At 42.2% G+C, this 23,015-nt stretch overlaps 1 protein-coding gene across 8 annotated transcripts; it reads left to right on the forward strand.

Annotated features, from left to right (window-relative positions):
- Nucleotides 1-486: 486 nt before the first annotated feature.
- On the forward strand, nucleotides 487-22,981 carry RABGEF1 (RAB guanine nucleotide exchange factor 1). Of its 8 annotated transcripts, none has more exons than XM_032707510.1 (11): nucleotides 487-579; nucleotides 9,779-9,964; nucleotides 11,907-12,073; nucleotides 13,090-13,209; nucleotides 15,299-15,319; nucleotides 15,957-16,126; nucleotides 17,835-17,916; nucleotides 18,661-18,793; nucleotides 19,198-19,289; nucleotides 19,639-19,895; nucleotides 20,839-22,981. In XM_032707510.1, exons 2-11 carry the CDS (start codon nucleotides 9,786-9,788, stop codon nucleotides 21,235-21,237), a joined length of 1,620 nt encoding a protein of 539 aa, XP_032563401.1. In that variant the 5' UTR covers nucleotides 487-579; nucleotides 9,779-9,785; the 3' UTR covers nucleotides 21,238-22,981. The 8 variants fall into 8 exon arrangements, with proteins under 8 accessions (XP_032563401.1, XP_032563408.1, XP_032563402.1 ...); XM_032707511.1 differs by lacking the exon at nucleotides 487-579 and adding an exon at nucleotides 9,393-9,474; XM_032707512.1 differs by lacking the exon at nucleotides 487-579 and adding an exon at nucleotides 9,579-9,682.
- Nucleotides 22,982-23,015: the final 34 nt, after the last annotated feature.

Here is a 23,015-nt window from a genome sequence, read left to right on the forward strand (position 1 = left end):
CGTTTGCTGGGCTGGAAGGGGAGGAAAAGAAGAAGCCGAAGAGAAACCGATTCGCATTTCCAGGAATCAGGAACATGTACGTGTGTGTGACAGCCCCGGTGCCGCCGTGCCAGGGCAGCTCTCCCGGCGCTCGCCCTTCCCCGGGTCCCGCTCCCGCCGGTTCCCCCTCAGGGCGGCGGGGGCCGCTCCCCTCAGCCCGGCCGGGCTCCGATCCCCCCTCAGGGTGGCGGGGCCGCTCCGCCCAGCCCGGCCAGGCTCCGATCCCCTCTCAGGGCGGCGGGGCCGCTCCCCTCAGCCCGGCCAGGTTCCGATCCCCCCTCAGGGCGGCGGGGGCCGCTCCTCTCAGCCTGGCCGGGCTTCGATCCCCCCTCAGGGCGGCGGGGCCGCTCCGCCCAGCCCGGCCGGGCTCCGCTTCCTTCCGTGCGCGGTCCCGCCCCGGAGGTGCCGCCCGCCCTTCCGCCGGAGCGGAGGGAGGGCCGGAGGCAGCGCCGGGCCGGGCCGAGCGGGGCCGCGGGAGCAGCGCAGCCGAGAGGGACGGGACGGGACGGGACGGGACGGCCCCGCCGCCCGGGGCAGCCGGTGAGAGCCGAGGGGCCGCGGGCCCTGCCCCGGGTGCGGGGGCTGCGGGGACCCTCCGGTATCGCCCACGGTCGTTATAAGGGTCGGTGGTCGGTGTCCGAGGGGCTTCGCTCCGGCCCCGCTCCCCGGGGCTGGGCGGGGGGTCCCCCGGGCCCCACAGGGCGGCAGCGTCGGGATACGCTGAACTTAACCTTCCTCCGTGTGCAGCTCCTAAAACTAATCTTTATTGTATATGTGTACATATATGTGTATATATATTAATTCCATGGGTGTGCTCCAGCAGTTAAGCAGGTGTCACTGATATCTTTCCCAATATGCCCCCCCCGCCTGTTTTCCTGATGAGTTCCTTGTGGATCAATGAGTTTTTGGCTTTTTTCTTGTGAGTGTTGCCACTGCCCGGCTGAGGGTTAAAGCCCTTTAAACTCAAGCGAGGTGAAGCTGGGAGAATTATTTAAGATACCTCTGAGCAGTGCGTTTTGGATGCTTTTGTGGGTGTTTGTCTTCCTCCATGTGCAGCTCCTAAAGCTGATTTCTTTTTATTACATGTAAATATTTTTATATTTTTTAATATACTTAATGTGGTTTTAAAGAATTTTTTTTTTTTTTAATTCCATGGGTCTGTTTCCAGAGTTAACAAGGAGCAGGTGTCACTGATACCTTTCCCAATATGCTCTCCTTGCCCCCCAACCCCTCCCCGCCTGTTTTCCTCATGGGTTCCTTGTGGATCAATGAGTTTTTTGGCTTTTTTCCTGTAAGTATTGCCACTGCCTGGCTTCTCACTGCACGGCTGAGGATCAAAGTCCTTTAAATTCAAGCCAGGTGAAGTCTGGAGAATATTTAAAGATGCTGAGCAGCGCGTTTTGGATGCTTTTGTGGGTGTTTGTCACTCTTTGAGGCACTTTGTGTAGCGTTCAGGTTGTTCCTTCCAGCAGGGAGTGGCTGTACCCTCAGAGAGGGTGTGAGATATTGAGAGATGAATGATGTGCTTGGAGTCACAAAAAAATTCTCTGAGGGGTTGGTTCAATGCTGTCCTAAATCCTGCTGGTGTGTGGCAGGGGCAGCATCGTTGTGATGTGGAGCTGGGTTGACTTGAAGGGGTTTTAGAGGAAAAATTAAACTGCTTTGTTTGTTTTTTTTTTATTGGCTGAGTGAGGCCCTAATCTGGCCCAGTGCTGGGAATTAGCAGCACTGCACGGTTTTGGAGAAAGGATCACTAAACTGTTTTTGAAGCAGTGCTTTGTTTGTTGGCAGTACCTCACACTTTGTACCTCAGTACTTTGGGAAGAGCACCGAGCTGCTCTCGGCTTTCCAGTTACTCAAGACTCCTTTGAGACCAATGACCAACCAGCATAGAAGGACGTGGTGATTTCCAGGAACAGTGCTTTACTCTGGAGTTGGATGTGTTGGCCTTCTGGACGTGGTTACACAAGTGTTTTGCAGCAGGGAGGATTAGGAAGAGAACTGTAGCTCAATGGAATGCTTTGCTGACAAAAAAAAACCCCAAAACAGCATAAAATAGAATGGAAGAATAGGATAAAAAGCCAAATATAGCAATTCCCAAGACCCCTTTACACAACACACTTGTTGATAAGCTTGAAGATAGTCCATGATTCTGGTATTTATTTTTGTTCTGCAGTGTTATTTAAGCTAGAACAGTCTTTCTTAGCTCCCTCCTCCCCCTCTTGATGTTTGCTATATAATCCCCAATTATGCTTGTTTTTTTATCCAGATGATTAACTACTTGTGATCTAAAACTAGACCTAAAAATTTTGCTTGTGAAGTCCTGCTAAAACGCTGTAACAAGTCAGGTGTAAAGTGTATAAGATGTTTTGAAGTTTTTCTCTGAGGTTATAGCCAACTTAATTTTAATCTGTGCCCAGGTGAGCGTGGCTGACACGTTTGCAAAACGTGGTGTGGAGAAGAAGTTTCTGAGGAGATTTTAGAAGTTTTAGCTAATCCTCTTCATCTTCTTGAATTCCCAATCAAAGAGTTTTTAGATGTTTCCTGTGATTTCATTGAAAAGCACGGTTGTGAGTCACATGTAGATGGTGAGGCACAGTCTGTTAATTCATGAGTATGTGCTACTCCTGCTGGTAGCTGAGTGCTCATGGCTACAGGCAGGAGTTCAGGATTTAATGGGGACAAACAAACGTGTAGCTTCAGGCCTCTGCTGACATTTGAGGGGGGAAAGCACATCTCCAAGCTGAGTAAACTCTGAGCTCTCTGGGCAGCGTTGCAGCCTCGTGGCCATGAGGTTTTGGAGGTTTTAAGTAGTGGCTGCAACTTCCCCTCCAAATGACAGTCCCCAGCAGTGTGGTTGGTTTGAGGTGGCTGCTCAGCCCTTGTCTGGCATCACAGTAACGACTGTTTGTTTCCTTGGGATCATTTTTTTAGCAACCTGCACTGTTTATCCAAGGAAACAACTGCTGTAGCTGGAATCTCTCAACTGCAAGAAAGGGGCGCGTTGAAACTGTGAACACAGCAAAGATAGCAGCTGGGTTTCTTGCCTAATTCCCAAGTTGTCTAATGGCTTTTGTATTTTCTGAGATCATATTGCCCCACCCTTTCCTTTGGAGGAAATTAGCTCATGTTTAATTAGCCTTCTGCTAATTACACGCCTGAACGTTCGGGGTTACACCTGAATCACGACTATTTCAACACGTAGGTTGCTCTTAGGAGTTTTGTGGCATTTGGGTCAGTGATTGTTTTTTGGATTAAATACATTTTAAGGGCCCTTTTCCACTGGCAAAATACACAATTGTTAGAGAACTTAACCCTGCTCCATCCTTCCACCCCCTCAGTTTTGATGCATTTTCTAATCTACCTCGTAAATTTATTTTTAATAAATGAAGTTGCCTGCTTCTCTCTTGATCTGAAGTATGATGTAGTGTTCAGGCACCAGTGAAATGTGAAACAGCAGCACTTAATGTAAGAATTGTGTGTTTGGAGACTTCCTCAGTTTTCCTACTTTTCCTGCTCTGAAATCCCACGTCTGGGAATGGCCATCAGTGACCAAACAGTTGCAATGAGTGATGAGACGTTGTGAACACACTTTGGAGCACTTTGATGTTTTTGAATAAGAGGAATTAAAGTTGTGTGTTAAGTGCTGTGAAGAAACTTGAAGAGCTGAATCACGTTTGCTTCGGTTCAGTGAAAGGACTGGTGTGGGTTGTTGCCAGTAGTTGTGCCAAAGGTTTTTTTGAGAAGACTGTTGGTTTCATGGAGGAAAAACAAAAAACCCAAAATAACAACAACAAAAAGAAACCAAAACAAAGCCACAACCCAAAACAAACCCCTGAGTTATGAGTCCGTTTTGTAAGTGTTTCCTGATTTAGATACATTCATTAAAGAACTTGTTACTAATAGTGAAACTCATTTACAGAACAGTCTTGCAAAGCTGCTGCTTTAATTTCCAGCGTTAGTGTGCGGAGTTTCTACCAAACTGTTTTTCGTAGCTTTCAGTAATTATCTATTGCCTTGCAATTGCCTCTTACCAGAGGTGTTTATAGACTGATTAAACGAGACCCTTCCTATTCAGCTTTGGGGTGTGAGCTTTTCCAGCCAGCTCTTCTCTCAAAGGTGACCTCAGCAATCCAGGACTGATAAATAGTTTATGATCCAGTCGATATCTTGTCGTTGTGGTGGTGACACAACCTGCACTGGCAGGAGAGGGACCTGCCTGCTCCAAGCCTGGGAGCTGGAAAAGAACAAGGAAAACAAGCTGGTGGTGCTGGAGCCCACGGGAAATCTATACTGCTCCTAAACTGTATTTCACACAGTGCCTTTCCTGAAGCCAAAGCTGTGTCTGCAGTCTTTGGAAACCCTGATGTGTTATGAAAACTATCTTGGGTTTATTGCTGAAAAGAAGGTGTTATGTAAGTTTAGTGTTTCATGTGTGCATTAAATCAGCCCTCAGTGACAGATCCTGTTTGGATTGAAGGAGCCCCTTTTTCCTACCAGATAAAAGCTAAGGATGCACATGTTCTTTGCTGTGACTGATACGTGCTTTAGTAGGTTCACTGTGAATTTTTCTGGCTATTTTGTGATCTGGTCCGTGTGAAAATTAAAATACAGTCTTTTCTGTGTCATACAAAAGGTCCAATGTCCTGGAACAATGATTGCTGCTCCTTCAGTCCCCACTTGTGGGACAAAAATGGGCTGAGGATTTATGGACTCATAACAAAATTCATGTTTCCTGTGTCTTAACCCCTTCTGTGTTTTCTTTAGTAAATCATCAAAGGCAGATCAAAGTATGTGCTGGGGAAGTGATGTGGCTGTCAGCCAGAGCATTTTGCAGAAAAGTTGGTTTTGCTGGTTTTGTTCATGGTCTGCTTCCCTGGCTGTGGTAACTGAAACCCTGAACTGTTTGCACATCTGTTCTCAGTTTCAGTTCTGAGGGAGGCACAGAGGAACTGGTAGGCAGGCAGCTGGTTTATCCTTCCTAAAAAAAAAAAAAAAAAATATGTGAATTTCCATTTTCTGGAGTCAGAGCTGTGATTTGTTGGATGTTCTTCTTGGATGACAAACCCAACAGGAAAAACCTGGGAGTGTGAGCAAGGGATGAGAAACCTCTGAGTTGGTATTGCACTCTTTAAAATGTATTTGCTCTAAGTAAACAGGTGAATAAAAGAAAAAATTTAGGTAAGCCTAGGCACAAGAAAAATGTGTTGATAGGAAGATGGATTTGACAGCCTCAGAATAAATTGCATTAAAGCGAGTAAAAAGCTAATCTTGAATCAATCCACAGTGGCTTGGGGTTTTCCTCCACATGGCCAGACATCATAACAAAGCTGCTGTAAGGTGCTTATGAAAAGGTTGGAGAGGAGATCTGATCTGTCATCAGAGACCTCTGATGTGCAACCCTTCAGATACATCTGAGTTAATATGAACCACATGCCTCGTTTACCAACTGTGCACCAATATTCATCTGCTCCTGAGGTCTCTGCAGTTTGGAAAAGCAAAGCTGGACGTGTAGAGCAGCCTGGAAGGACGTGGCCATGGCAGCTGGAGCTGGAGCTGGGTGGGGACCACCTGGGGGTGGCAGTGAGACAAGGGGAGCTCTTTGGTGTCCCCACAGCCTCGTCCTCTGGGGGCTGGGGTACAGAGGCACTGCTTGCCAGCAGTGGGACAGCTTTCCATGTTGTGATTGCCGAATAAATCCCCTTTTCAGCCAGGGTGTAACAGCACATTTGCAGTGACCCTCTGAGGAGCCACACACACAAGGTGTGCGAGGTGGAGCTTAAAGATCCTGATCATGGAAAGGAGTTTTCCATTTTTCCATTTCAGAGGAGAATAGGAGGCAAGAAGCTTTTACTTGCAAATGAGTAACCAGGGGAAAGGGATTTTGTAAATTAATAACTAAGAGCCCATTCTTTTTCTAAACTCTTCAGAGGGATGTTGCTAATTAACATAGATATTAATGTGTGATGAGGTGTAGTACTGGTACAGAAACCCTTAAAAGAAGATTCTGTACCATGGTATTTGTGAGGGGATGTGCAAGGAGGTGTCATTTCCCTGCTTTCCCTGATGATATTCACAGCAGAGCTATTTAAGGCACTTAAACAAAAGCAGTGTAATGAGTATATTTAAATTACAGGTGTTTGCTCCTGGGAGGGAGATGTGGTGCTTCTTGAAGTTGTTGAGATGTGTTTTAACTGGATACAGGAGATTCAAGAAGGACGTTTGGTGTAAATCACCTCTCCAATTTTACTAGTTAGTTAGTTAGTTATTATCTTCTGATACTTTATTGTCCTTGATTAGTTTTGTGGGTTTTTTGGCTGGGTTTTTCTGTTGGTTTGGGGCTTGATTTTTTTTTTATAATGTGGAAGTTTGTTACCTTCTTTACTGTTGTTTTCCTGGCTTCTCAGTGGTCAGGTGGTATGAAAGGTCTTCAGAGTTGCCTGCTCTCTGACTCCAGGAAAACAACAAATTTGTTCTTTGTTTTGTGTTATGTTGCTCAGAGTTGAGCTTTGAACAGGCCATGCACGAGTAAAATAAGAGGTCTGACCGTGCAAAATTAGTGGTGTGACTGTGCAAACACATCGAGGAGTTGATCTTTGAGTAAGGAATGATACACCTTTAGCTGGGGTTGGAGGGAGAGAAGGGAATCGAGAAGGGGGGGGGAAAGGCATTTTTGGACACTCAGAAGTCCCAACAAAACATTTCTAGGTATGTGAGATCATAAAGTACACAGTGATTTAGCTGTTGAAAATTGGCTTGAGAGGGTTTTTTTCGTCAGTTTAATCGAAACTCGAGTTGTTCTGTTCATTAAAACGTTAATGCTGACCTGCAAAAATTGGCTGCAAAACTTTTTTTGTAATGGCCTTTTCTGTTTGAAGGAGGCAGAAAGGCTCTGCTTTATGTGCAGCATGTGACTTCTTCCTATTGATTCAGGGTGACCTCTTCAGTCCCTGGATCTGGAGCTGATGTAACTGCAATCAAAAACACTTGAAGGGGAGGGAACAGAACAACTTTCTAGTGCCTTGACTTTGCAGCTGTTTACAGACCTGGGGAAAGCTGCTGGACTTTGACACTAAACAGAACCTTATTTTTAGCTCTGGTTTGCACAGAGGGTGAGCGGGATGCCAGAGGTAATTGTGGGTAAAGCTCTGTGGGCACAGAAAGCTGATTTTTGTGCATCTCTGGAGAGAGTGGAAGTGCACAACTGGCATAGAAACAGTGCATGGTGGCTTTCAGAGAGGCAGATGTTATTCAGAACATCTGAGTGTCTGGAGCACAGTGCTTTTGAGTAAGAACAGACACCTGAGCTCATGACATGGGCCTGCAGACTGCAGTGGCAAAGCCGTTGTGACTGCTGTGGTGGGTGAGAGGAACTGGGCTTTATTTCCTTGGGTGCTACAGAACTTCTGTGAAGTTTGTGTTCTGAAGATGTTTTTGTGTGTTGTGTCTTTATAGCTCCCCGTGGTTTACAGTGAAAACATTGAGACTGCTCAGCTTTACCAGTAATGGCAATATTGAGCATTTTAGGCACGCTGGGTTTTTTTCTAGTACAGGCACCTGCAATAGAAGCCTCTGATCAAAAATGCTGCTGCAGCTTCTGGTTTTAAGAAGTGGTCTTGAAACTGAATCAGCAGCAGGTAAAGATTTTCAGGCTTTTGCTTCCCTTTTCTTTTCAGAGTTGGTGGTAAAGCTCAGGTGTGATGCTCTGAGAGTGGGCTGTGTGTCCAAATAGTACCAAAGTGCAATTTCTGTCCCAGGCTCTGCAGCTGACAGACAGTAGGTGTTTAATTTCTGGGCTGTGAGGTAGATTGTCAGATAGATTGTATAACATACACTGTCAGTATGTTATAGCCTTCCTTGAGAAGTCAGTAAATGAAACCAAAATATTTTTGTGAAGGCAATGTGTTTATGTTTCTCTGTTAGTTTGTCCATATGGGAATGAAGTAAAGCTCTCAACTATTTAAAATCTAGGTTTGTGGGTTTTTTTTATTATTTTGCTTTGCAGAAGCACATTAATGTCTGTTTAATGTCAGGCATTTCAGAGGGAAAGAAAAGAATATTCAGCTGCTCTTTGTCTATATAAATGCGAAAATGTGTCTTCATAAATTATGCCATTAAGAGACTGATTCCTTTAATATCCATGTCTCTACAATGAAACTATTTTTAGATTATTTTTCAAAACTCATTACTTCTTTTAAAGATAGAAAAGATGTTAGTGAAGGAGTCTAAATGGATAAAATGGAATATTCCCCCCTCAGAGAAAATCATGTGTGTTTCCTGTTACTATACTTAAAATAACTTGATTAGATTAATGGGAAATGTTAAACATTATCAGCCTTTTTAAGTGGTTGATCTTAGATAATCCATCTTGGAAGAAAATAGCTGTTATTTCCTATAGTAGAAAACTGTCAGTGGCAGTGACAGTTGTGCATCACATCTGTTTTGGTGGATGACTCAGGGAGGAGTTTGGGGCAGAATTTTAGGGGAAAACAAGATAATTCTGACAAGCTACTGCTATTCTTCAGTGTAAGAAAATCACTTTTCATCTTGCTTTCCATCCATGGCATCTCCAAGTGTGTTCTGGTTGCCTTGTGTGATCTGAAGCCATGTGCTGGAGGGGAGGGCAGGGTCTTCAGACTGTGGGGCAGTGTTGGTTTAAAAATCTGCTTCTCCTGTTGCAGGAAGGATGTCCTGGGGCACCTTTGATTGCCACTGTGAGAGCAGTTGCTGAGGTCTTTGCTCAGCTTACAAAAAACTCTCTGCTGAGGGTGGCAGGAAGAAAAAGGGGCTGGATTTGCTGGTCAAGACCTGCTTTCCAGTGCCTCACTGTGATATTTTGTGTGTGTGTGTGTGTGTTTGTCAGTATTGTAATCCAGATATTAATATTTGAATAGGCAGACCTTAGACTTGCTAATGCAGATGATCCTGTGCTGCTTTTCTTCTCAAATGAATGCAGCATTTAGCATTAGAGCACAGTATCTGAGGTGCCTTTGGGAACAAGCTGGCATGTGGGATGGTTTGTGCCAAGGGAAAGGAAGAGGAGGGCTGGATCCTTGGAAGACAGGCTCCTGGTGTGGGCATGAGAATCTTTTTGTTGCAGCCACTATATATAAATTCTATAGAGCTGCTCTGTGTGCAGGCACCCAGCTTAACTCCAGAGTAACTTGAGCACTGGAGGAAAGGGAGATGCAGCTCTTCCACGTTAATGTGCCTGGCTGGGTCAGCTCAGATAGCTCACTGTGCTCTGAAGACATTCTTTATATCAGACATGATACCTAAAGCCTCACCAGTGTGATTCTGTGCAGAGAGTCTGAACACAAACCCGTGTTCATTCTGTCTCTCGCTCAGCCTGCTCCCTTTGTTGGTGGTTGGAACTTCCTCTATTCCTTTTTTCCTCTGTTGCTTTGTGCCTGTGACTGGTAGAACAACGTGCTGGTGAGATCAGAGCCTCGGGCTTTTCTCCCTGAGTGTGACTGGCACTGCTGCTGTGCCCCTGGGCCAGCCCCGGTGCTGTTTGCAGGTCACAGCTATGCAAACACATGCTAATGCTGGGCTGGCTTTGGGGCTCCCTGCTTGTATAACTGTGCTCTTCCTCCTCTGGCATTTATTTCGTTGCTATGGAACTGTTAAATAATTAAAACAGGTGACTTCCTTCTGAAAGGCAGACCTTCAAAAGAAATTATTTCTAGCTGGCTGTTGCCATGTCTCTCAGACTTTAACCCTTTTTCTCTTTAAACAGGAAGAAAATGAACCTGAAATCTGAACGCAGAGGAATCCACGTGGATCAGTCGGAGCTCCTGTGCAAGAAGGGATGTGGTTACTATGGCAATCCTGCTTGGCAGGGATTTTGCTCCAAGTGCTGGAGAGAGGAATACCATAAGGCCAGGCAGAAGCAAATTCAAGAGGATTGGGAGCTGGCAGAGCGGTAAAGAACCCCCTTTATTCCTTCAGCTTTTGCAGTAGGGTGACTTCACTAAGTACTATTCCTGGCTCCTGTTTTCTAGTCCTATTTGTTCTGGCTCAGTTTCATCACAAGTTCTCATATTTGACCTTTCCAGCAGGAATTAAAACCTTCCTCTTGATGCAAAGATGAATATTTATGACATTCTAATTTAAGAGGATTCAGAAGAAAGTCTATGAGTAGCAAGTGTAAACACCCACCTACCTCTCAATAAATGCTTTGACCTAATTTGCATACTTAAATCTGTAATTTTATGTAGCAGTTGGAAGGGTGGAAGTGACAATTTTGATTAAAATACCCCTGCCTCTGGAGTTGGCAGTTATTGTCTTGCATAGCCAGCACCATGGTTTTACATCTCAGCAGCTGATTGAAAAAAATGGTTTTAGTCTTGTCTGTGGTAATTCTTTTAAACTGCAGGGTTAAGCCCAAAAGCATCAAAGCTTTGGTTTTAATAATTTAGGTAATTTTTCTTAGCACTTATTTTCTGCAACACAGTTTAGCTTTCTTAGTGTGATAAATGCTTGACCCTAAAAATGGGTGTTAGAGGTATTCTGTGCTTGGGTGAGAAAATACAAGCAGCTACAACTGCTTTTTGTTGGAGTTGGTTAGAGCTTGGAACCCTTTGGAGACCTTGAGTTACCCAGTGATACATTAACCAAGGTCATTGAGGAAGGAAGAAAAGTTATTAATTAAGTGCACTGGAGGAGGTGACATCTGTGGAAGGTCTCTGAGCTTGAGTTGGGTCCAAACTGATGGTTACAGTTTGGAAGCCCTAAGTTTTCTGGCCTTTGAAGTAGTTACTTGGTTTGTTTTTCAAATTCTCTTTCCTGTCTGGCACTGGAACAGATTAACTGCAGAGAAAGTGTTTGGAACTTTTCTAGCCCAGTCCAAAGGTGCCAGGACAGAGGACATGTCATTTTATAACTCTGCCATAAATTTGTCTTAAACAGTTAGTAAGAACTTAAGTATTATTAGAGCAGATAGTTATGCTATCAGTCTTGTAACATCTCTGTACAAGAAAGTGGGGTATTTAAGGAGTTCTTCAATAAGTAGCTGCTCAGCAGGGAGATGCTAAAGGCACAGATAAGCTGTGATTGTTTGTTGTAGTGCACAGACAGGCTTGTCAGCACAGATAAGATACAATTCCTGCCTCAAGAGATTGCAGATCCAGGACTATTTATGGTCCATCCTGAGCTGGATGGATGTTTAAAGACAATGGCTCAACCTTTTAGCATCTTGAAGGGCAATATAATTTAACCTATTTTAATCCTCCTGCACAGGAAGAAGAGTTGAAGGATTGGTACATTTGGCCTTCCCTGCTTTGTACCTGTAGATTAAAAGCTGACCTTGGTCTCTGCAGAGCACCCAGCAGAGTTGCAGTGAGGGGGTTTGCCCCATTCCTTCAAGTTTATCTATTACCAAGACTTAGAAAACAAATGATGACAACAATGATGTGTTTCCCAGAATATTTATGAGATTGTGACAGGCTGTTTCCCTTCAGTGAGGGAGTAGAGGATTGGGTTGCCTGTGGTTGTGAAACTCAGCATGATGCAGGGAGGGAGGCCATGAATGGATTTTTGGAAATCCTCCCACAGTCTATCCCCTCACCTTTGCCTTACAGAATTCAGGGCTGTGACATGAGGGGAAGGTGACCATGATTATACCTCAGTCTCTTCCCTGTTGACTTTACTATTTAATCTTCCCTGGACATCTTGACCTTTCCCTCACTTGGACCATTGCACCACGGAAAAGGTGGATGTCAGGTAGCGAAGGGAGGAAGCAAGAAATGAAGATGGGCACAGGGGAAATCAGCGTGTCAAATGAGTAATTAATTATTGCAGAGGAAATTAGCTTATTTGTCTTGTTTTTAAGCACTTAAATTAGACCTTTATTTTTCTAATTCCAGGCTTCAGCGTGAGGAGGAAGAAGCCTATGCCAGTAGTCAGAGCACCCAAGGGGCCCAGTCACTGACCTTTTCAAAGTTTGAGGAGAAGAAAACCAATGAGAAAACACGAAAGGTCACTACTGTGAAGAAGTTCTTCACTGCTTCTTCCAGAGCAGGAGCTAAGAAGGGTAACTGTCTCCTTTGCTTTTAATGGTTCTGTACAACATGTTAAATTAAAAAGTATTTTTAACGTGGCAGATGTCACGTTCTAAAAGGCAGAGGAGCGCTCTGTGGTTTGACTCTAAAGAAGCTGAAATAGTGACACTTCTGGAGAGCAATTGCTACTGAAAACACAGAAAAATGTGGGCTTTTGAGTGATGCCAAACAATCTTTTAAATAGAACTGTGCAGTCCTAAACCTGTGGCTGTGTTTGTGTGCATTCCACAGGAGTTCTTCCACTAAAGTATAGCATAAATGTATTCCTGGTGGGGGTCTGCCACTGAAGGACCTTGTTCCTCTGACACAACCTTGCTAAATTCATGAGTCAGCCACAGTGTCATGCCATGGTTTAGGAGTTGAAGGGGAATATCTCCTGAAGGAAGCAGGAGAAGAGGTACTGGCTGTCAGTCACCTCGAAGAAACTGGTATGTCTAAGTGTGATAGAAACACTGAGATGACATATCAGCTATGCTGCCATAATGGAGCACTTTGACAGCCTTAGCAGGAAGAATGAGATGTGTAAACAGGGTGCCTTTAACTGAAAATAAATGTGAGACTTGTAGTGTTTGTGTGTATGTGGGTTGTGAATACCAAGTTTGTGGTTGTCTGGATGTTTGTTCTACAGAGTGTGTTCCAAGTAAGAATGATTAATGGCACTGATGTCTTTGCATAGCAACAGCTTAGACAGGCAAAACCCAGAAAATGCTGGGCTGTGGAGTAGGAATTCCAGAAGGGAAATCAACACCAATCTACCTTAGCCTTAGAGACGATGCATTTCCTTAATAAGAAACACGCCTGAATTTCATCCTGGAATTGTCCTGGTGCATGGCAGCAGCTGGCTACATGAGGCATTCACCTGTGTAATTAAAGCCTTTTTTTATGTTCATTCTTCTCACTTTTCCATATTTTCTTTTTTTACCCCCCTGCCATCTCTCCTGCCACGCTCCTGCCCTCGGTGTCCCGCTTGCTCTCGCGTTCATTGCAGCTGCTCAAGAGAAAATCGTTAAGCAAGGACAGCCTGGGAGGGAGAGAAATGCTGATAACATTCTCAGGGATTTGAAGGAGATTTTTACTCCCTCCTGGGAACTGGCTTCCCCTTCTGAAGGTAATGCAGCACAGCCTGAGCAAGCTGTCTGCCTGGTTTTAGTGAGCTTACTTCTTAGTTGGGCTTTGCAAAGTACAAACTAGGGTTGTGCCAGTTCAAACTCGTGCTCTTGAACATGAAGATGACAAAAAAAGCAAGTCCAGCATCTTGAGGTGAACTTGAATCTCTAAACCAGTTCTTTGCTTTTTGGTAGGGAGAGTACAAGAATAAAGCTGAAGCTTCTTGGAGCTCCACCTTAGTGTGACCATTCTTTCAAAAAATAAGAATTTTGTAAGAAGTAGCTGGATCTCGTGCTACTTCACATTTTTTTAATCAAAAAAGAATTCCAGATTGCTGTTCTAATCTGATTATAAGTTGAAACTGCTGTTTCAATTTAATAGTTGACACTTCAAGCACTTTTGCATTCTCAAAACATCTCCAGATGTTTGTTACGTTAACCAAGAAGACAATTTCATATCAGAGAAGACATCCTAGTTCCATTTACACCAAAAGGATGCCAACCCCCTTGATGCAAACAGCTTCAGGAGCTCAGCCTGTGTTATTTGTGTGCAACTCTGACTTGTTGTGCTGACTAAAGAAATTTGAAGATCTACCATTCTTTTATTTTGCAAATTATATGGAGAAGATGAGTGGCTGTGTGTAGCAGAGCTAATGACAAACCCTTTTTTTATGTTCCCTGCTTGGACTCAGATCCGTGACCGTGGCACAACCATAGTGAATCACTGGAGTGCTCATGTTCTGCTGTGACAATTAGCATTTCTGTAGAATGCCTTGAGAAAGATTTTACTATTAATAGTGTTTGTTCCTTGTGAAGGTGATCCTTTCTTAACTCCTCCAGTGCTCTTCCTTTTCATTTTGGGCATATTTCCTCTACTGGGTTCTCTTTAACTTGGTCAAATGGAATTTCTTTTCCTTAATCGGCTTCTTTTTAGTTGGACTTAATTCTTTTAGAGCACGTGACAAACCTGAAAATAGTTTGTTGCTGAAAGTACATTTGTTCCTGCAGTCCTTAAGTAACCAATGTATATTGTACAGATTAATTTTCCTTAAACCAGGATTTCAGCTCAGAGATTAATGAAGCTGCAACACTTCTGAGTGACTACAAGTAGTTCTTGGTGTGACTTGTTGAAGACAGTTCATTCTAACATTGTGTTTTAATACTTAACAGTAATCTGCCTCAGCTGACTACATCTCTCTAGTAACTAAAAAAAAAAATCTGTTTTCAATTTGTGACTGAAATAATCATATTCCTTATGGTCAACTAGCAGAATGAGGTTCATTATTTTTATAGCAGAGTGAACTCAGTGTTGAAGTTAAATAAATCTTCAGCTGTACTTCAGACTGAGATCAGTAATTAATCATGGAAGAAATGTCATATAATTCTGCCCTTTTGAAAGCAGACCTGCTTTCTTTGTTTATTGTTTCAGAACTAGGCTTCCTACTTACTGGTTATCTAATATGAAATGTGACAAATTTAGATCAACATGCAGGAGTGGTCACCCTTCAGCTTGAACCCTGTCCAGGCATTTGTATTGCACTGCTGGGAATCTTAGGTACAAAGAAATCCCCTCTGGAAAAATGTCCTTGTGGAACTCAAAAGGAGGTTTTTTTGCACTTTCTATCTCAATTGCTACAGTTGGAATTTAAATATTTGCCAAACCTTTTCTGTTCTTATCGCTTAAATACCATAAATGTTCTAATGGTGCCTGACCAAATTATCACCCAGAGAAGGTTATGCTGAAGTCTTGTGCTTTGGTCAGATGATCAGTGTTTGTTAATCACTGGATGACACAGCTTTGAATTTAGTGCTGAGTCTTTTTAAAAGCAAATAACAACAAATAAACAAACAAAACCCCCCTAGTAAGTTACCTTAAGTATATTAATCCCACGTATTTCTTTTTATTTTGGAGTTCTGCATGTGTGCTTATTGAAACACGGATTTTTTGTTGTGCATGTTAGTATTTTCAGATTGAAAGATTTGTTTGTATCGTGTTGACCATGAATATTTTCATGTTTTCTGTCCCTCTGCTGCTTGCTTTTCACCATGTTCATTTACATCACCTCTATTCAATCCTTCCATTTTGAACAGTGTTGGCTGGCAAGTTGAAAGGTGGGTGAACTAAACTTGGTTAGTGAAGGTATTGGAGCAGCAGAATTAACTTGCAGCTTGGAAAATCATGTGTTTTGTGGGGGAGAAAAAAACCCCCTGTGGTTGCAGCTCTCTAAACTTGCATCCAGTGGTGTGTGCAGTGTCCCTGGACTAGAACTGCCCAATCTGCTGCTCCCTGAGCTGGTTCATGAGCCAGTTGAATGAATTCTTGTGTTGGTGCAAAGGAGCAGGAATTAGAGGTGAGGGGGAATGGAAAAGGGACCACTCCATTATCTTAAGCTGCTGCAGAATCCTGTCTGGAAGCCTTGATCTTATATGGAGATATCTTACCTGGGAATGAAAATGTAAGAAACCCAAAAAGCAAACCCACATTACAGTCATTTGCTGCTATAAAAAGGCCATTAGTGCAAATGGGTGTGTGGCTGAAAATGTTTCCTTTCCGTGGAATACTCAGTTTCCTGGAGTTCTGTTTAATAATATCCATCATTTCACTGGCAGAGCCTGAGAAATAACTGATCAATCATCTGCACAGTTAAAAAAAAAAAAAGACCAACCTGAAATTTTAATAGCTGTTAAACACTTGCTGAATTTATCCATCAGTGTACAAAGCTTATCTGATGTGCCCAAATTTTCCCAGCAGAGATCCAAGAAGCCAAGGCTCCCAGCCCTTCCATAAACAGGCAGGCAAGCATCGAGACAGATCGAGTGTCCAAGGAGTTCATAGAATTTCTCAAGACATATCACAAGCCTGGACAAGACATCTATAAGCAATGTAAACTATTTTTGGACACAATGAATCATAAAAGGGTAAGTCCTGCCTGCCTTTTGCATCAGTCAAATGGGGAAACTGGGGAGAGATGGAGAAAATGCTGCACTTCTTCCAGCAGTTTGGATTTTATGGAGTGTACACAGGAGCCTTCAGGTGATGTGCTTAGTCAAGTGAAGATCTCAGGGTAGCTTTAAATTCTGGCTGCCTTGTTTTTTGGTGTGGGGTGTGACCAAAGAATCCTTCCAACCCCAGTATCTCAGAGAACTGTCCTTTGCAACCCAATAAATTAGTCCTGAATACATCCCATATACATTAGTCTGTTCAGCGATTTTCTAGACAAACATGACTTGTGGAAATTATAAGATATTACATGCTGAGTTTTTAGATATCATGGGGTCACCACAGAATGGTTTGGGTTGGAAGAGACCTTAAAGATCATCCAGTTCCAACCCCTGTCATGGGCAGGGACACCTTCCCCTAGACCAGGTTGCTCCAACCTGGCCTGAACACTTCCAGGGATGGGGCATCTTCAGTCCAAAGGTTATAAAGGTAATACAACATCAACCCACACATCTTTTATTTGGGGAACAGGAACTTGACTGTACTTTTCTTTTTAGTATGGAATAAGGGTTACATCTTCATTTTCCTTTTTAAAAAAAAAAATCAATGGTTTTGAAATATTAATCAGTCTGTAGTGCCACCTATGGTTGGAATGAGTCAGTATTGCAGCACAACTCTTTTCTTCCCCCTTCTCCTACCTTTCCTGCTTAGTATGTAGTTACTCAGGTTGTTTCCTTAAGTTGGACTGAATGTTAAAGGCAGTTCTGATGGAATCTTACATTCCCTCTACTTTGAAAACATCTTGAAGGTTTTTTTTCTTTTAGAACTTACTCATTCTGAGTTTCACAAACTGAGAGTTTGTAAAAACAGTGTGGTGTTACTATTGGTTTCAAATACTGAAGGTGCTCTCATTTCCTACTTCTTGATAGTTTGTGCTGGTCAGAAAGAACTCAAAACATACAATTTGCTATCACACATAAACCAGAGCTAAAATGCAGCACTGCCAGCAGAGCTGAGACTTTGTGTTCAGGGCAGCTGTCCAGTTTTTACCCTTAGAGAATTCAGATGCCAAGTTCTCTCTCCATTTTTTTAAGTGTAGCTTTATGATGCTATTTAATGGTGAAAAATTACTTGATCAGTAAAGTTAATTTTAACCCTTCAAACCTCTGTTATGTTCTTCAGGAGCTCAGTTAAGTAATGCCCAAAAGACAGTGTTGTTTTACAAATAACATTGTGAATGTATTTCAGAGTAACTTTATCATTAGAAATGTTTACTGTATAGATACTCTTTCAAACTATGATTTGTGTTCTTGGGTTTTTGATACACTGTATGTAATCTTTTAAAAATTAGAGGCAAAGTAGGGACAAACTTTCTCTTAGTAATCTGTTATTTTGTCAGCATTACTCAGGGATGTGCCTGGGGAAAATGGCATTGCACCTGTCCAGTCCCATTGCTGATATTTGTCTGCACAGCAAATAAATGCAAGTCTTTCACATAAAGAGCCAGTGTGTCTTGGTTTCTCATATTTTTTAATATAATTTAGCCAATATAAACACCTCTGATGATACCTTTGCATTCTCAGACTATTACTGCAGCTGGACACTTTCCTTAAACAGAAACAAAACATCAGAGGTGTTGCTGCCAATTCTTACACACACAGACACCTAATCTGTGTTCTGTTACAGGACTTAAGTATTGAGGAGCAGTCAGAATGTGCCCAGGACTTCTACCAAAATGTAGCAGACAAGTTACAGACACGTTGGAAAGGTATCAAGTTCCTCTTCCTGTTGAAAAAGTGATTATTTGAGGCTCAAGCCCCTTGCATTTTCAAGTAAAACTCGAGTAAAAATTGTAAAATATTGCAGCATTCCAAACCAGCTTTCAGAAATGCTGGTAACAAATTCTAGTCCCACAGTTGGAATTATTCCCAGTTCTGTAAAGTTTTGCAGTCTAAATTATTTGTACAGGTTTTGCTTAAAGTCTCTACAATTTGGTTCAGTTGTTTTAATTTTTTGTTTTAGATCCAATACTGTTTGTTTAAAACTGAAGGTGAACGTGTAGCCTCCACCCAGGTAACAAACAGGCTGTGGGGCCTCGTGTTACCCTGTAATTCTCCAGCAGCCAGTTCTGCTGGGAACTGCTTTTGTGTGTCTGGTATGTGAGAGACACAGCTCAAACCCAGGGAGTTTTTCAGACATAAACAGCAACAGAGGACTTGGAGGACCTCACTGGATTTATTTTCAAAGGATGACAATGTTCTTGTAAGCTACAGGCAGCTGAACCTGCTCTGTGTGCTGAATGTGCTTCACTGTGACCCTTTGGCATGTGATGTTCGACCCATTATATTTTTGCTTCTGCTGTAGAGAGAGAAAATACTCCAATTATGTCCATCCTGTGTGAGCTCAGGTTGGCTCGAGTCAGTCGTATTGATTTGATGATGTTGGGGTCAAACTGTATTAAATCTTCAAAGGAGCCATGGAATACTTCATTTATGGGCTTTGTACCTTGCAGTGCCCCCTGAGAAAGTTGAGAAGGCAATGGATCAGATTGAAAAGTACATTATGACTCGGCAGTACAAATATGTCTTTTGCCCTGAAACAACTGATGATGAGAAGAAAGACCTTGCTGTCCAAAAGAGAATCAGGTAATGCTTTAAAGGAAAAATAATTGAGCAATCCCCAGTCCTGTAAATGAGCTCTGAATCAAACATGTTAAAAACCTCGTGCTGTGCACACAAAAATGGCAAAATTGTTGAGCAGAAAGGGTTTAAAACACCGTATTTAAAAACCAGAAGAAATGAAGGGAATGGATAATGAAAGTTGCTACACTGGGAAAACCAAGTGGTTTGCTTTTGTTAAATTATGGCAAAAATAGAAGAAAGTATTTCTTCTGAAAATAAATTACTTCAGTGGAATAAACTGGCTTAAGGCTGGACTAGTGCCTCACCCACACAAAGCACTCCTTGTGCCTTGAATTCAAGAAGCAGCTGGTTTCAAACACCTGAATGTCACTGGGACAGAACAGTTTAACACTTCTGTCCTCTCACAGGGCTTTGCACTGGGTGACTCCCCAAATGCTGTGTGTTCCTGTCAATGAAGAAATTCCAGAAGTCTCTGATATGGTTGTAAAGGCAATTACAGGTTTGTGAATGATAAAGTTTACATTTGCAGCTTCGAATTTCATCTCTCTTGCTTATAGAGAGTCGATCACCAGAGGGGGGTCCAGGCTGTTGGATTTGCAGGAGTCTTTGTGGTATTGGACTGGGATATCACACGTGAGGCAGGAATAATTTTTCCACCACAGAAGTGTTTAGGCCTAGTTGATCTGTTTGAAACACTTGGACTGAACCAAGAGAAGGTTGAATAAACAGATATTTTTATGGAACAGCAAGAACCACAGATAGAAATGATGCAATATTAGCATTGCCTGCTCATTGAGGTGACTGCTTAATACACTTTTAATGATCTGAGAACTCTTTTTATCTTACAGATATTATCGAAATGGACTCGAAGCGTGTGCCCCGTGATAAGTTAGCCTGCATCACCAAGTGCAGCAAGCACATCTTTAATGCTATTAAAATCACAAAAAATGAACCAGCCTCTGCTGATGACTTTCTCCCAACACTCATATACATCGTTCTGAAGGGGAACCCGCCCCGCCTGCAGTCCAACATCCAGTACATAACACGCTTCTGCAACCCCAGCAGGTTAATGACAGGAGAGGATGGGTACTATTTCACCAACCTGGTAAGTGCAGGAATACTGTGGGTTTTATACAAGGGGTTTGTCTTTTATTTGGATGTAGGAATTGCCAGTAAAGGGAAACATAATGTAGAAAAAAAATTAAAATGGTGGTTGGGGTTACTTAGGGTACAGCCAGTTCTGCTGTGTTTTATCTCCTCTCTCTTCCTTTTCTCCTTTCCAAACCAGAAAGTGCTTTTCATTCTTTATAATCTTAAGCCCTTGTTTGAACAATCTGATGCTAAGACCGGGGTGTATTTTCATTCTGCCAGGAAATAAGTCCTTTCTATTCCTAAAATCCCAAGTTTGAACAGTGCAGATGTTACAGATGCAAAGTTTCCTACTTGCAAGAGCCCATGAGATTTTTCTCTTGAAGGGGCTGCAGAACTAGGCCATTAATTTGTGGAGGTAAACAGGCTTTTTAAAGCTCCTGCAAGAGACATTTACTAGTGTGCTCTGCGTTTCATCCTAAAGCAATTTGTGAGGGAAATTATGTAGTTGAATGAAATACTTGGAATATTAAAAGCTTATTTCAGTAGGAGCAGAGAATCCACAAGATGAGATGGGGATTTGACATTGCTTCCTTCAGAATATTAAGAGCATGGCAGATCTCTGCTGATCAGATTATTAAATATTAATTTAGTGCTCTTGTCTTGTTGTCGGGTTCCTTCTGTTCTCCCACCTCCCAAACACCCTGAGGTGACCCTGAAGTTTGGAATGTACATTGCCCAGTGAGTCAGTGCTGTTCAACTGAGTTTTTGACTTCTTCAGACTTTGGGGAGAGGAAGGAGGCACATGAACTGTTTGGTACAGTGAACTTCTGGAAAAGATCAATCTGCTGGGGCATTAGAAAGAAATAATCAGTTACTGGTCTAACAGCAGGATGGAGAATAGAACACACACGTTCCAATCTGTGGCTTGCAGTGATCTCTCTCTGTTTTGTTTGCAGTGCTGTGCTGTGGCCTTCATTGAAAAGCTGGATGCTCAGTCTCTAAATCTAAGCCAAGAAGATTTCGATCGTTTCATGACAGGTCAGACGTCCCCGAAGAAGCAGGAATCCGACAGCTTCTCCCCTGACGTGTGCCTGGGGGTTAAACAGATGTGTAAAAGCTTAGACCTCCTCTCTCAGTTGAATGAGAGACAGGAAAGAATTGTCAGCGAAGCCAAGAAACTTGAGAAAGACCTAATAGACTGGACTGATGGAATCACAAAGGAAGTGGAAGATATTGTTGAGAAATATCCGTTAGAAATAAAACCAAAAAGTCAAGCCTTAGCAGCCATTGACTCTGAAAATGTGGAGAATGACAAGCTGCCCCCACCACTGCAGCCTCAGGTTTATGCAGGATAATTATCAGTGTTAACTCTGAAAAGCAGCATTATCCTCACCTAGTACTATCTGCTACTTGGGAAGGGAAATAAATTTAACGCTAAAAAAATCAGACGAGCTTAAATCAGTACATTTTTAAAGGTACATTTTTCTTTTTGTTAAGTGTAATGAATTGTATTTATTTTAGTCGAGTAGATTTCTATTAGGCTTTTGTGGGGTTTTGAACTGAATTTAAATTTTCTACACAAACTGGTGTAATTTTTAAGCAACACTAGTCCATTGACATCTTTCCTGAAAGCTTCCTTCTAAGCATGCACTTACTTGTTTTTAATGATTAGTTTAACCTGAATCCGAGTTCCAGCAGAAACTCAAAAGGTACCAATGTTAGTTTGAATTCATTCTGTAGCTGTAAAGATGAAATATATATTGTAAAATATGTAAAATTGTAAATAGATTTAAAACCTGATGTCTCAACTGTGCATGACAGCTTGTGTATGAGTGAAAATGATCTAAAAGTGTTCATTTTAGCACCTTTCAGTTGCATCATGTTGCAGTGTAAAGGCAAAAACACTGTTAGTATTTGGATAAGCTGGATGGGAGAACTGATGAATTGCAGAGGATATTGTTGTAATGATTTGAAAACTTGACACTCAATCTGCTTTGTAAAGAAAAAGGAAAAGTGCTATTTAAAAAAATGACATTTCTCTTCATGTAAACCTTCTCCCTGCTTTGTCAGGACACCTGGTAGCCTTGAGTGGTGCACAAAAGTGCTTTATAAGAGAACGTGGAGCCAGGTTTCAGAAACAGGAAGGAGTATTAGTATTAAAAAATTACATAATGTGGAACAAGAGGTGGGAGGGGAGAAGATCGTGCAAGAATTGCATCAAAAGTGGCTTTCTCTTCTGGCATTGCCTGGTCATTTCCAAGTGGGATAAGTCTTGGTTGCTTTTGTGACAATCGTGGTAGACAAATAAGTTCATATAATTAGAGGTTGCTTTTTAGAAGAAGCATGAGCAGAAAAATGCACTTTATTTTCATGAAACATCAATCTTCTGATCTTTAGTGACCCCTTTAGCAAAGGGATTGACCTTGAACATCAAGGTACATATGGCTTTGTGTCACTAAAAGTTTAGATCTGTGTATTTAAAGAATAACAGCTCACTCCACAAAAAAAGTAACCTCTTGCAATATAACTTTTTTATGCCAGTGAAACATTTTATATATCATTTGAAGTATCTTCCAGCTAATCCAGTTCTGCCATGACTCCTTTGTGTACCTGAGATATTGAACATGGAGCTGCTTTTAAGCAATGTTAAGTTCTTACCATCAAGGGGGAAAGTACCTACCTCTTTTATTAAGTTCCACTGCTTTAAAACACTGCTCTATTAAATTTGCACTGCAATAATTTCAGACCACGACTGTGATTTGTCCCTTCCTGTCAGATGTATTTATCCTCATAAACTATGCATCCCTGGTGTTCCAGATAACCAGCTCCCCAAAGCACCACTGCTGAGGTGCAGCAATGAGCTCACTAGAAATTAAATTTAAATTTCAATTATTCAGTGTATCCACGTGTCACCGCACCCAAATTGCTTCGGATCTGACCAGTGCTTGCAGTAAATAATACTGTAAAGGCTTTAGTTTTTAAACACTAGGTGCTAATTCTGATATCCAGGTACACAGGTTTTCCTGAGGCAGGGTGGGGGGGAAGCAAACTTTTAGCTATTGTGTAAATTACCATGTTTAAATAAAAGTGTGTACATTATGCCCTTGTTAATGAGTTCCTGAAAACCTCTTCA

The sequence above is a fragment of the Chiroxiphia lanceolata genome, chromosome 20 (assembly GCF_009829145.1).
Source record: "Chiroxiphia lanceolata isolate bChiLan1 chromosome 20, bChiLan1.pri, whole genome shotgun sequence".
Taxonomy (NCBI): Eukaryota; Metazoa; Chordata; class Aves; order Passeriformes; family Pipridae; genus Chiroxiphia; species Chiroxiphia lanceolata.

Coding starts and splice junctions, on each gene's coding strand:
- RABGEF1 (XM_032707510.1), top strand. CDS start 9,786: ATGAACCTGAAATCTGAACGCAGAGGAATCCACGTGGATCAGTCGGAG. Junction 12,074..13,089: donor CAGAGCAGGAGCTAAGAAGG/GTAACTGTCTCC, acceptor CGTTCATTGCAG/CTGCTCAAGAGAAAATCGTT. Junction 19,290..19,638: donor GGTTGTAAAGGCAATTACAG/GTTTGTGAATGA, acceptor TTTATCTTACAG/ATATTATCGAAATGGACTCG.